Below are 15088 nucleotides of genomic sequence, written 5' to 3'. Positions count from 1 at the left end.
TAGAAAGCGTCTGCAATCAAGCTTTTCAAATGACCTTCCATGGACAATTTCATACAGTCAGACGGTGTCACTGTAAAAGAACTGGAGCCATTATGTATTTATACTAGTCGTGATCAATCTTTGAAATATTCCTTTCAACTCTACTTTCAAGCAGGGATAGGTTTTTCACTCCACAGCTCCGTCGACGGGCTGTTGGCAGCTCAGCTAAGAGTGAAGCACTTCAGCTGTAGTGAGTTTACACCAAGATGATTGGTGCGAGTGTGAAGACGGGGCATTGGCCACTCGTGTCATACATCACAGCTGTTTCCGTCTGGATGTTTTCTAAAGGCTTAGTTTAGCGTCTCTCATTGTCACTCTGCGTGGTTGTCGTCTTTCATGTTCGTGGATTCCTTTGGAGGATCCTGTTTTCTTGTGACAAGCTTTTTTCTCTGTTTTTCTCACCCTCCCTTAGGTGTCACCAGTGGTTATTCCTCACACCTGTCGTCCCCCTCTACCTTGATATAGAAATCCGTCTAAACTCAATTTGTCTGCGCCGTTACTGGTTACATCTCCGTTAGGTTCAGGTGTTTGTTGTGCTCTGGTTTGAAAAACGTGTTTCATTTCTTTTAGTTTCAGTGAAAACATTATTTAGATACAATAGTTTTTCCACTTCTGTATTGCACGTACAGCTAAACTATGCATTTTTTTTCCAGTTTAATTTTTATAAATATAGTATTTATTACTTACTTTTAAAACATTCACTTTATTGGAACCGGACACAGTTAAAAACAAGGCTGATATGAGTAAAATGAATTGTGTTATATTTAATTCATATTTGGTGTATTTTAATACATAGTTTTACATGTAGTAGTAATCAAAACACCAAACTCCTAAACAATCAAAGCATCAATTCCATTTTTTTTAAAAACAAACAGAAAAACCCCAAAACATTATATGGTCTCCATAATGTCAAAGCACTTTGACTCCAGCAGTAATGTAACTATGAGACTCCTGCTGAGAGGGTGTACAGCATTAGGAATGGGACATTCTCATACGGTATGTTAGATCTGCTGAGTGAGCACATTTTTAGCTGAGAGGTAACAATATCCAGCAGCATATTCACTTGTGAGACAATGCATAGTTAGGTGCCCTATAATTTGCCCCCAGCCTAACATTACACTATGGGGTGGCACGGTCAAATTTGCTCGGGAGCAAACTTGAAGATGTTCACTGATGCTTTTGTTTGGTTTTTTTTTTTATGTTACATAACAGACTAATTATCTTCTCACCTATATGTTTTCTTTCTCTCCACAGAGATTGAAAAGAATGATGGTGATGACCAGAGAAAAGATGGTGACCTAAAGAAATATCTAGACATCATCAGCAATAAGAACATCAAACTCTCAGAAAGAGTTCTCATTCCAATCCAGCAGTATCCAAAGGTAAGAGACGAGTTGGACATATTCAAGGTCTGGGGATTTTTTTTCAAAGGTTCAAAGAAAGAAACGTTACAACTAGTTGCTGTTTTGTGCTTAGAAACCTGCGGGGTTTTACCTGTGGTTCAAGATGTAAGAGGATTGAAAGCTGTGTTTGAAAAACACAACGATTTCCCTAATTGTCAGTCAGTGAATGAAGCCTCCGGCTTCAATACGTTTGGCATCGAAAGATGTATTGAGTTTTGGAAAGTCTAATCGAAAGCACTGTCTGTTTGTTTTGAGTTAGTCATCAAAAAAACAAGTTTTCACAGCAGACAATCCCCTAAGAGTACAATGAGGAACAGTGGCCATTAATCACTCAATGACACTGTACACGCTATGGTGATTCATGCAATATCTGTACTGACAAATGAAATGTGGCTTAATGAGGCTTCTCTGTTGGGAAGCTGAGCCACAGCACACAGGTGCAAGTAAAACCAAAAAGACTTGGACTCAAGGAAAACAGTCGGACTGACTCTGCATACATACATAATTACATGCATGCATGTATACATACATACATTTCTGTCACAGGGAGCTAAGAGTTGTGTTAAAAAGTGTTTAGTACAAGGTACGCGATGCAGCAGAACACATTTTAATACACTTTATTGATTATTCTCTGTGCTTTGCAAAAATGCAATACAGTACAAACAGATCGATGACAGTTTTGGATCAGTGGTGTATGCATTAACCCCCTTAAGTCAATTTTATGAATAATAATTGCTTGACTGAAGTAATATTTTAATAAGCAAATTAATTTGAACTCTATATAAGTCCCCCCCCCCCCCATTTTATGTTTTTAGGAGGATAATATAATTTAATCAAATTACATTTTTAATTTTATTATATAAACTGTAAAGTTTGTCGGGACAAAAATGTGTTTTTTTGAATTTGTGACTGATTTGACATGAAATAATTCACCCCAAACTCTGTGAAATAAGGCATGTATTTGTTAAGGGAACATTTTATTATCAATTGCTTTTTTTTACGTGTGGTAAATGTCAGCCTAGTCAAAGTTTAACATGCCCTTCTAGTTGTAATTTCTTCCCCGTCAGACAAATACCAGGCAATAAGAGGTTGTTAGCAGAACAGTCAAAGTTTTAACTGTGCCCCAGGAGCCTGGGTGATACATTTAAGTCAAGTCAGCCCCTCAGGACACTCCATACAAATCAATTTGCTGTTCCCTCCACAGTGTTCGGAAAGTAATTAAGCAGTGGCCAGGAAGTCCTCACTCTATTACATTGACTTCAGATCTATAAAAATGTCAATTGAATCAGTTGCTTGTGAAGAGAAGATGCACAACGACTGAGCGATATCTCATTAAAGAAAACTTTCCATCCATTCTAGCATTTTCACTTGCGGCCTACTAAATGTGTTTATTGAGTTTCCAGTGTACAAAGCCGGGCATAAACATAAATGAACTAAATGATTGTTGAGGAAATGTCAAAACTAGGAGAGGTGGGTGTTTGGCTGAGTCTGACTGACAGTCTTCTCTGTCAGGATTTCTTGGGCCACTGCAGGGATTTAGTGACATCTAGTGGTCAGGATCTGTTTTATTTTGTTATTAATAAACAGTCCTGTTACAATCCATCTGACATAAACTCAGTAATCTTGTTGGAGAACATTCCACCTGACATCTGGTAAAGGCAGATTCCAGGTGCCACATGTGGCTCTTTAGCCTCTGCTTTGGCTCCCTGCAGGAGAACTGTCAGCATTATTAGAATGTAGCAGATAGGACGGCACGTTAAGACTTACAAAAATTAAGTTTAGTTTTGCTAACAGAAAATCCACAAAATTTCACTTGCTCTTTCAACACAAGCTCAGGTGCGCAGTTCTATGTTAGAATGAGAAATTCTGACTGGTCACTGTTCACAATAGGAGTAAATATGTCATACTACTTTAAATACTGAAAGTAACTGTTTGGTTTGGCCATTGTCTGGACATAGGAATCCCCATGTCTTATATTACTACAACCATTAAAACATAAAACACTGCAATACTGCCATCCTGTCATGTAAATGACTGCTTCAGTGTTCAGTGCCCTAGACATCTCATAGCCCCTGATAAAGATACACTCCTACTTACACCTAGATGTGAATTCAAATAAAAGTAATTCTAAAGTGCATATTTAAACAACAGGATTTAAAACCAGAGCTCCAAAAAAAACACATCCACGCAAAGAGACAACTTGCAAACTCCATACATATCCATCAAACCAGTGACCTAATCTAGTTTAAGGCAACAAATATTTTAAATATAAAATAAATGTAGCTTGTCGAATGTAGCCTCGTGTTAGAACAATTCAAATAAAATTAAAAACAAAAGTTTTCTCACACAGTTCAGCTTTAATAAGTTCACCATGACATTTAGCAAAACACAGACATGTATATCAGCAATCAAGTCGCATTTTCATTTTCCGTTACTCTTATGTACACTTCACTTAATTTTTAATCAATACTTGTTATCGTGCCTGCGGGGAAATAATTGCATATACAAAAAATGAGTCTGAAGAAAATCAGTGGAGTGTGGTTCTTTAAAAAAAAAAAACGTAGATTACAAATGTAGCAAGTAATAAATAATGGAACAACAACAATAATTATCATCATCATTATCAGCATTGTTATCATTTTACAGGTAAAGCACACTGGCTCAGGTTCAGGCAGGACCAGGAGTATGATAGTGCTGAATTTGCCAATTAAGCAAAGCAATGGAGGAGGATGGAGCAGTTGTCCAACAACACTCTCTGTGACCTAATTGCACTGTCAGCACCTCACAGCACTGCAGTGTCACTATCTTAAACATCATGGTTACACTGCACTTTAGGCTAATAATGAAGCACCAATAACATGCCCTGCAAAGAGGATAAGGGAAAGTAATTAGACAAAAATGCAGGAAAGGGATGAAATACAGTACATGAGAAATGGATGATAAATAAATTTGATAAAGACTTGCAATGAACCAGAATATGAGCTTTTAAGGAAAGTTTAGTGTTTCTTTTGAAGTGTGCAGGGAAAGCAAAAACATATTAAAAACACCTGCGAAAGTGAAAGAGATTATAAAAGAAATTTTGACTTTTACTCTCCAACTGCAGCAAACATTAATTTTGCATTAACTGCTTTGACAAATGTTTGCGCGATGTGAATACAGGGGTATGCATTCTTGCCAGTTTTTTTGCAGATCGATATTTTTGATTTTTACTCCAACATCTGGTCTGACTTAGAGGCACAAACTAATCAATTTTACTTTGCCTCACTTTACAACCTTACTTTGTGTCTTTTGTTATTTCCCACTAGCGTGGCCCATTCAATAGGTCCTGTCTTATTTAGTGCATCTGATATACAGCAAAGAATACAAGATACCTGGCACTGATGCTTTGCCGTGTTTTAGCAGTCTGATCAGGCTGATTCAACCCTGGGCCCATCATCCTGCTGCAAAGTCATTAAAAGCAAAGTAATTAAATTTATACTGTGGAAAACTTTGCTGCATGTTTATGGATCTGGTGATGTGTCGACATGAAAGATTAATGTCTTCTGTCTATTAACCACCCAGGACTAATTTAGCCCGTCTTTATGGTTCTCTGCAGCATACAAAAAAAGTCCACCAGAAAAAAAGACTCATCATAAACTATTTACAGTCCGTCTCGTCCTGTCTTGCCTGACCCTTGCTGTCAGAAAACTCGGCCGAGCTTCATTTGACACAGCTGAGCCACACTGGGCTGAGAGACGAGGAAACTTCCTCTGCCTTCGTGACCTTCTCTTTCTGTCTTTGGCAGGGAACATTTTCACTTTTAACCAATTGCCTGTGCGGGCCTGACATTCATCTACCTTTTAACTCGTCTGAATTAATAAAGTGCACACTTAAGACAACAAGCTAAACAAATGGATGAAGGTATTACATGCAAATTGGGTAGAAAAAGGTGCATTCAATTTCTGTTGGAAAAAACTGGTGACCGTTATTTAACTCAAGAAAATGTTGTTTTTTTTGTGAGTCATTGGCTCAGTCCACTGTAGACTTAAGCTGTTAAAAAGAGTTCTTGATTCTTTTTCTGGAGCTCTACTCAGTGTACGGATGACTTCCTCCATTTCTCATGTATGGTCAATGTGTTTACCTCGCTTCCAGTCACACTGCAGTCACACACAGTGTGTGTTCAGGAAGAGCTCAAGGGCAGGTTTCTTTATAAAAGCAAGAAAAAGATTGGTGGGCAGCTGGTGTGAGACCTGTGTGTGGTGATAATCATTTTAAACTCCTTGAAAGGAAAGGAAAAAAACCTCAGTGAGGCCCTGAGTGGCATTGAATTGTGATGCTTCCTCACCGACTAGTGAAATAGGGTTTAACCAACCTCAATTAATGTTTTCAAAGCAACTCTCAAGCAGTACTTGTTTAGTTTTTTTCCTCTTTGCTCCAATTTCAGCTTTAAGAAATGTATTAGCATGAAAAGTAATTTAAAATATTTATCGTATTTCCTAGTAGACAAGACTGTATTTAAAACAAACTGCTTCATTTGAATAAAAGCCAAGATAGTAATATGTCAGATTTTTTAGTTTTTTGTTGGTAAATCCACAACCATTTGACCACAGACTGAGGGTTTGAAGGTGCATCCTAATAAAGACTGATACCAGCTTCACACATCCTTCATGAGGGACTAATAGTGTGTTTTGTGCTCGGCTCCCTATAAAATCTACGCTTAGACGTGTTGCCGTTTTGCAGCCTGTCAAGATAAAGGAGTGCAGCCTTGAAGGGTTCTTTCAGTGACCTCGCCATCAATTTCTGTATCTAACCTTCGTTGAAAAAAAGTAATGAAACCTTGAAAACGGGTTGATCTCAGCCAACTGGAGGAGCAGAACTACAGCTGTACCTGTCTGACTTCCACGTGAAAACAATTCATCTTTGACTACACCTGAAGTACACGTGCAAGGCTATTTGCGGTGAAGTTGTTTGTTGTAAAAAATGCATTGGTTGTGACTGATAATGTTGACGTGCAGTTCTAAGGTGCGGTGATTGGACCAAGTAAAACACAACGTTTTATCAAGTCTGTTTTCTTACCCTTACCTTGACTTCATCCCGCTGGTACACGCGCTAAACAAAACACATTAAAATTGTATCTTCTCTTCTCATGGACGCCGCCGTTCTGAGTTTATCAGTCTCGGTCTATATTGTAACCTTTAAGTAGCAAAACAATTGCGTTGTGGTCATGAAAAAAAAATCTCATTTTCTCTGCAGAGATGTTGGTGGAAAAGGTGTTTGTCTTAGATAAGTGCTGAGTACAGTAGAGAGTGTAGGGAGTGTGAATTAAAATTCAGCTCTTTGAATGATAACATCACAATTGGACTCAGGGATCTCACTGAGTCAGTGTTTGCGTGATGGCTTTGTCTGTCACACTGCTGCCCCCTGGATATATGATGGAGATAAAAGCCTTGATGTGTTAATATATATATATATATATATATATAAGGTGTGAATATGTGTCACGGGAGATTATTTCAACACCGTTATAGTTTCCATGACTATAATTTAATGGCCTGACAGTCTCGTACTCAGTTTTTGTTCTTCTCATAGAAGCTGAAAGAAATTAAATTAAAATACAATTCAAAGAGAAAGCTTCACAAATCTCCAGTGCTAACTCAATACTGAACTAAATAAATAACTCTGCTAACGCAGAATACTTTGAAGATTTGCTGCCATTTAATTATAGTAAAAAAGGCAAAAGATCATTTTTAGAGCGTTATTTTTTTGTAAAGCTAGGGTTTTCTGCTCGCTTAAGAATTAAATACATTATAAAAAAATAACTTGTTTGCAATTTATTAAAGCAAGCGTATCTGTTTGTGTGTGCGTGTGTGTGCTTTTAGGAAAGTAACATAGCGGCAGCATTGACAGCAAACAACATCTCTCGACGCCTGTCGTTACTCTGTTGGTACTGACCCAGATTATGGTATTTGTTTATTTTGTTTACTTCTCTGTGTGGGCTAGTAGTTAACACATTAAGCCTCACACCATGAAAGGATCTGTGTTAGCTCTGTTAGCACAGGCTGCCGCTGCATGATAAACAAGCACAGGGATCTAGGTCGTCATGTCACCTTATGCAAATGACACACAATGGTTCCTGTCAGATTTAGATCTCGGCCCATCTCATTAGACTCCTTCTATGCATGGAATGTGAGGGCCGTGCATTGATTAAACGCAAATTGCACACAAACATAGGTTTAGATTTAGATATGGTCGACCTGGCCTGGTATTCACATCAGTCATTATTTGCACATTACATCAATAATATCATTCCACCATGAGATTTACTTTGCAGCTGAGCCAGGAATTATTTACATTTTTGAAGAAAAGTATGAGCTTTAGATTTTGTTGACTGTAGACTGTATATATATATATATTTATACTTTATTATTGTTAGAGAATATCATAGCTGACAACTGGCATATGTGAACTGTTGGGTTCATGCTCCCTTTGTTGTGGATTTATTTTATTATTTAATGCTGCTTGAATAAAATGGAAGAAGACAAATTAAAGGAAAAAACAGAAGCTATTTATGTAAAAATAATTTATTTTATTTTTTCTGACAGATATGAGCCCTACAACCACTACTACAAGGACTTACATGATTGACAACCTGCTAATACACGTGCAGTACAGGTTAAGTATTCACAGTACAGTGGAGTCAGGTGAAAGGGATTTAATTGCAAAGCCGTTTTTAGCATAGCCTATTTTTAGCAATGGCCAAGTTCTTACCTCAGCAGTGCAGATAGTAAAACATCCTAAAAATACCTGCAGGAATTTAAAGAAACAGTCACAAATATTTTTCTTCTATTCTCAAGCCCAGAAACATATCTGTGTTTAGTGATATATTTGGAGAAGAAGACACTTGCCTCGGCTACTGAAGATGGTTCAGCTGAATTACTTTAAATTGTATTCTATTCTATGTCTAACTAAAGTAATCCTGCTATTCCCCCTCCGTTTTTTGATCGACTTGGAGTTGCAATACTGCCACCTAATGGGTAATCCCATTCTTTTTATCCCAATTACTTGCATAAAAAGATACAAAGGAAATGATAGCAGGAGGCAGCATCACTACAGATGTAGTAACATCATCATATGTATTTGTCCTGTGGCCCATATATATATAATTCAGTAAATAAAAATGATTTTTTTTTTTAGTAATTTTATGATAAGAACATTTCTTATTTGTTTGTAAAGACAGTTTTTAAATCCACTGATCAGCTTTAACGTTTGGCCTGTCCTTGGACATTCAGTTGGCGGTGGCTTTTTTTTTTTCTTTTGACTGAAAAGCTCACCAGTTAACTCTCCAGTGCTGGTCAGATGTGCACCAAACATCCACTCAGCCATACTCTTTAATGTCTGCAGAGCTCATAGGACCCACTCCTTTGACAGGCTCCCAGCCCAGCCATCCCTAACTGTCATTAAAGTATAAAGCACTACCTGAGGCTTTAATCCTCCTATCAGCCAGGACCTGGACTTCACCAATGGCACAGCACGCTAAACTGGCAGCGAGAGCCTCAGGACATGTGCAAGTCTTGACTAGCCACGGTGAACTGCATTAAAATACTGCATCCATTTACATATCAATGGAAGCGTCAATTTGGTTTAACAATAAAACTGCCCTGTTGCAAGAGCTTGGAAAAAGTTGCAAAGTTTAGAGAATAGTGAAAAAAAAAAATTAAATAGCTGCAAAAATGTAACCCCCTCCCTCATCACATATTCACATTTTTGTCAACTATGTTTTTTTAAAAACATTATTTGACATTTTATGAATTAATTTTAGCCAACTACAATGTCTTCTTTATAATTGTTGACTTCACACAAGCCCACCCCTCATATCTGCACCGTTATTATTGTTGAGACTGCAGGGGCCACAAAACATAATTTCAAACCTCATTTAACACTGAATTGCGCCCCTTCCTGGAATCCAAATTGCTCACCACGGAGCAGAGCAGTAGCTCCAGACATTCATTAACTTAATGAAAACAGGACATTCTTCTACCACCCTACCACCCGTTGAGCCTGATCCTGACGTAGCCACAGCCACAGCCGCCATCTGCTCCCAGGTTCCTGATCCCACTGTAGGAAAGTCCCGTCAAATAGTCCCTGTGACCAAAGGCGTCCGCGAATGGTTGCTTTCATCAGTCAGATCAGAGGACGAGACAAGGACAGGAAGAAACTTTCTGGGTTTCATCTCTGTCCTTGGCGCCTCCCTTCACTAAGATGGAACATTTCCTCTTGATGCTAATCAAATGCATGGAATAAGCTGAGTCTGCATTTGTAGGAGTTGAGCTGCAGCAGCCACGCAGCTGGCAGTGAAGTTATTAGACGCTCCGTCACAGTGGGAGAGCCTGATTTCTGAAAAGGTTAATAACATTTTAGGCTTGGCCAGTGAAGACTGTGGTGGTTGGCTGACCACCTGTTCAGCACTCAGGTGGTCTCTCATCACTTCATCCAACAGCCAATATCCAACAAGTGAAGGTCAGAGCCACACAAAAAGTCTGTGATTAAGGGTGGTTTCTGATTTGAAACCATGAAGTTTTGCATTTATTTTTTTATTACTATTTTTTTATTAATGAGGGTGACTTTTTAATAGTTGTTATCCTGTTAAACATGAAAAATTACTGAAATGCACACTAAAAGTATATCAAGAAATATAAATAATATTTTTTTCCATAAGTATTAAAACACAAGTATTTTGTGTGGTGGTTAATTGAAATAAAAATCAAGTGCAATTCCGTTTGGACCCAGAGGCAATGTCTCTGTCATTGGTGTGGAACCCCAGGGTTCACTTCCTGGGCAATAATCCTGGTTAGGGCGGTTGGTACCTTCCAGTGGATTCACCACCCGCAGGTGGGTTCAGGGTGGTTGGTACGGTGCAGTGTGATTTGGGTGGCGGTCATGGAGACTGCTGCCCCTGTGACCCGGGGACGGATAAGTGGATGAAAATGGATGGATGGATGGATGGATCAAGTGCAATTCTTTTTTCTAATTCATATTACTATAATGCAAGGGTGCCTTTAAACTCACTTTAACTGACCTGTTCCGAAACATGAAACTAAATTATTTTAATAAAAAAGGTGAGGTTCAGGTGTGTTGTGCCTAGATATTGAACATACTGGACAGGGGATGTTGGAGATGGAGCTGAAAGGCAAGAGAAGGGGAAGGCCCTTGGAAATTATTTATGAATGTAGTAAAAGTGGACATGGAGATGGTTGGTGTAAAAGGCAGACCTCTGAAGAAGAATTCAGAAGAAGAAGAAAATATTTTTTTATAAACACTTTATAGTTTTCCTTCATTTGACATTTGACATTTGACTTCATTTGACATTTGACATTTGACATTTGCATTTACCTAACTCAGTGATTGCTGTAGCCATGGGCAGGGTTCGTTTGTGACTTAAAAACGTTTTTAGTATGAAACTGGTTAAGATGATTATTTTTTCAGTGGGTGCAAAACAACGCCTAAAGTGTCTTATTTTCTTTGTGATCTCATTTTATCTTCAGAAACATTTCATTTGACTACAGTCATGAGTTCAGCTCCTGCATTAATCGCTAATCTCAGCAGAGTTGTGCCTGCATCCACTCAGAGTACTTTTCTCATATAAGCACTGTCTGATGCATAGAGAGGAGGCAATGATACTCAGAGCCCAGAGGCTTGCTAGTTTGTCATTTGGATACTATTACTTAATTTCCCACAGGGAAGAAACTCATTATTTCTGACTTTATCTCAGCACTGACCTCTTAAACACTCTCAGGAACGTTATTGTTTTGAGCTCATGTTCCCTTTTTTTTCTTCTTCCCAGGCAAGGCAAGTATGACCCTTAAATGCCAAAAGGAGACATGACTGGCAAAAAAAAAATGCAACGCAAGAATGGATGCACAGACCGCAGACGAGATCAGAGTTCTAAACACTTTTAATGTGCATGTACAGAGAGCACAATTATATTGATTTATTACTGACCACGCGGCTGCTTTCCCGCGTATGATGAATGGTGAATGGAACGTGAGATAATATTGATACCACATGACAAATGGCCAGTGGAGGATATCCTATGGTTAACCTTTTCTCCAAATGGATCAAATTCTTTTAATAGCCAACACAGTAATAGAGCAAGGCACCGCTTCTGAAATGTTTGTCAGGATATATGAGTCTGCCTTTCCATTGTATCTCCTTTTTTTTTTTTTTTTTTTTTTTTTTTTTTTTTAACAAACGTGGTTAAAAAAGTATTTTCTCTGTCCTTTTCCACAGTTTAATTTTGTGGGGAAGCTGCTGGGACCACGAGGAAATTCTATGAAACGACTGCAGGAGGAAACCGGGGTGAAGATGTCCATCCTTGGCAAAGGATCTATGAGGGATAAAGACAAAGTAAGAAAGATATTGATTTGTGTTGAAATATAGTTGGGCCGCTCCAAGTTATAGCTCAAGAAGAAATATTCTCCAAAATGAAGAAGTTGAACAACAACAACAGCTGAGCTTAACTGAGATGAATGGCACCCAGAGTGGAATTAATGACTTTTTCTGCACAAACATATGTAGGAGAAAACAGAAATGTGTTTTTTTTTCCCAGTGATGAAGTTTAATAGCATATTGTGTAACACTCAATTATGAATGCAAAGTACTGAATCTCTTTGCCAAAGTCATTTATCCTGCTGACTTGCGGTCCCCCAGAGCCAAACTTATCCGAGCATGTAGACGACATCCTTCTGGATGTGGTATTCACACTTAGAGCAGGTTTCAGTCTGCTGCTATAGAGTTACATGGCTGTTATCTCTGTACCCACTGATTCAGACATCCCGACATGACAAAAGACTCTTTGTGGAAACTCAAGCTGAATTTTAATACCCAGTAGTAGCTGTTAAACATTTCACTGCCGTTTTTGGTTTTCAGTTGTGTTACAATCGTTCTAGATTTGCCTTGACCACAAGCAAAATGTAACTGGAGCTACTGTTTTATTGCTATTTCATTCAATTTACCCTTGCTGTATCTCATGAAATCAAAACCTGCAACGTCTTCTGGATATGTCATTTCATCCTTTCACAGTTCAAAAACATGAAGGATAAGTTTGATTGGTCATTATAAACCAGGGGTCTTGAGTTCAAATGAGCTGAGGGCCACTGCTACAACTGTCATTTCATCCATGGGGGCATTGATGTTCAATGTGAAAAAAGCCTGGTATATATATTTTGATTTTGATTATGTCCTATAGTGTCACAGGTATGAAGAGGACCCAACTCTAACAACAGATAACTCAAATGTCATGCACATTCAGCAGCAGTTTCTGCCTTTGTCTTTTACACAAACCACAGATTAGACTATACATTTTATTCAATTTAGGTTGTTTACTAACATTTATGGGAAGGGCGGCTGTACATATATACAGTTCTTGTTGTGGTGCTGTTCTCCACTTGTCCCTATAAGTCAGGAGGAGACAAACACCGTCTGCTGCAGCTTCAGAGTAAACAACCAAAAAGCCTTTATTGCCGTCTTCCACTAAAGCATGTCTACACTGGACTTGGTTTGGTGTCTACGCTGCTTGATATTGATTTTGTGAAGAGCCTGAACTCTTGTGTAGTCTGTACGACAGAGAACCTAATACTGACTGTTCTGAACAAAAAGACAGGCTGTCATTCAAAACAGTTTGTCCCCCTGAAGAGTGTCAAGTAAACAACATCAGTCTCATAAGGCACGGAGGCACATAAATGTCGCAGAAAAGTAAAATCACAGGATGGGGATTTTTCTTTTATCACTGCAGCACATAGACTCATAACACACCATATGGTCAGTGTTACATCTTTTGCATAGGTATTAGTCTGTGTAACACTGTGCTGAGTCATACTGTAGCACGGCTCCAGCAGAGAGTCCTCACTTCACCTCGGTGAACCTGGACGCTGTACCCAAAGTCAAAGCCCACATGAATTGTGGAAATGAAATTTATATATTTCTGAGTTCCTTAAAGCAGTGCAAACAGAATATTGATTGACCAAACATGCAGGTATCCTGTAGCCATGGTGACGGATGTACAGCTCTTTCCGCTGTAAAATAATCTCCCTAACACTTCAATGGTGAGGTATTTAAAGGTCTCAGACACATCTTGGTCTGATCCACAGTGACCCGGGCTCTCTGGGCTCTGAGAACGGGAATCTTCGTGAAATTTGGCAGCAATTTTTAATTAAATCTGAAGTGGAGGACAGCCCAGTGATGCAGGGACACATGCTTGAATTCCCAGTTGGAGTGGGCCGGACGGGAGAGTGTGTATGACTGACATGGATACACAGTTGTCCTTGAACAAGATAATCAGCATCTAACTGTTATGGGGATTAATAAATGTGAATGAAAAAAAAGAAAAAAAAAAGAACCTCCAGTGTTCCAGTATGGAGCAGAACATTTTCACTATTATTGTGAGAGCAGCAGCTGCTTTTGTAACAACCAGAACAAGGTTAATATCAACACTCAATGGCAACCATTATTTCTGGTCCCTGTGTATAATTTCATTTATAATTTCATTAAATCTGTAGAACTGATGTATTGAGTGTCAACATGGCAGGAATCAGGCAGGACCCAAATGCAGCACAAGGGTGTGGGTGCAGCAGTTTTATTAACAAAGTGCAAAAGAACAGAAAATCACTTCACAAGGCTTAAACTCCAACACATGAACTCCCAACACAGCACAAAGCACAGTGACTGACCAGTGAGTGAGGGAGAAAGGTATATAGACCCAGGGCACCATGTGACACGAGTGAGACTAATGACAAGGACACAGGTGAATGTGATCACACTAACTCCACCCAGCAGACGGAACAGAAAGGGGAAACAGACAACCCTAACATGATGTGTCTATTGGGTAAGAAATAGTGACATCTAATGGTGATATTGTAGATTTAACACCTCAAACAGAGGACCAATCCCTACTATGTTTACCTCCACCTGGGGTCACCACAGTGAGTTATCTGTGTACATCTAACCCCATCCATTTCCTTCTCTTCTGTTTCACCCAACATCTTTATCTCCTTTTCTTTTCTGCCTTTCAGGCAGCTCCCTGCTGTGTAACATATCCACTACCACTCCTCAGCAAACATCCAAACCATTTCAACCTCGTCTCTCTTAAGTTTTTCTTTTGTTATTTTCTTCTCCAAGCCGCTCAACCTGAGCTGATCTTCTCGTTTCTAATCCTGTCCATCCTTGTCTCTCCCAATTAGCATCTCAGTATCTCTGTTTCCCTTCACTCCTTGCATCCCCATCTTTTCAGCTTTAATCTTATTTACACAACCGGATTTGTTCTGCTTCAGCTGACATTCACTCCTTTCCCATACAGTTTCGACCTCCATCTCTCCACACGTTTCCTTCACCTGCACAAACTAATATCTGCAAACATCATGATGTGTTAGGCCTCCTGCCTGACCTTATCTACTAACCTGATTATAACCAATGCAAACAGGAGGAGGATTAGGACTAATCCCTGTAGTGACCTTATCTGAAACTTTGAACTCATCTGTCACTCTGATGGCACTGCACACTTTTTTTTTACTGTCCTCATACATCAGTCGCATATACACCAGTGTTTATTTTTGAGTCTTGGTTTTTGTCATTGGACTAAATTGTGTCTTGGTGCCAATTTAGTCAGTATCTAC

General features: G+C 38.9%; 1 protein-coding gene across 5 annotated transcripts in view; it reads left to right on the top strand.

Annotated features, from left to right (window-relative positions):
• Nucleotides 1–15088, top strand: part of khdrbs2 (KH domain containing, RNA binding, signal transduction associated 2) — a 52086-nt gene that overhangs the window by 7998 nt on the left and 29000 nt on the right. For all 5 annotated transcript variants that reach the window (XR_003051382.1, XR_003051384.1, XR_003051383.1 and 2 more), the window contains exons 2-3: nucleotides 1294–1421; nucleotides 11709–11825. Coding sequence is in view for 2 of the 5 variants with exons in the window: in XM_025061162.1 (XP_024916930.1) it covers nucleotides 1294–1421; nucleotides 11709–11825 (245 nt within the window). In the remaining 3 variants the exon portion in view is untranslated. The remainder of the gene's footprint in view (nucleotides 1–1293; nucleotides 1422–11708; nucleotides 11826–15088) is intronic.

This window comes from Cynoglossus semilaevis, chromosome 12 (assembly GCF_000523025.1).
Source record: "Cynoglossus semilaevis isolate Cse_v1.0 chromosome 12, Cse_v1.0, whole genome shotgun sequence".
NCBI lineage: Eukaryota > Metazoa > Chordata > Actinopteri > Pleuronectiformes > Cynoglossidae > Cynoglossus > Cynoglossus semilaevis.
This window is presented reverse-complemented; position numbering and strand designations above follow the sequence as displayed.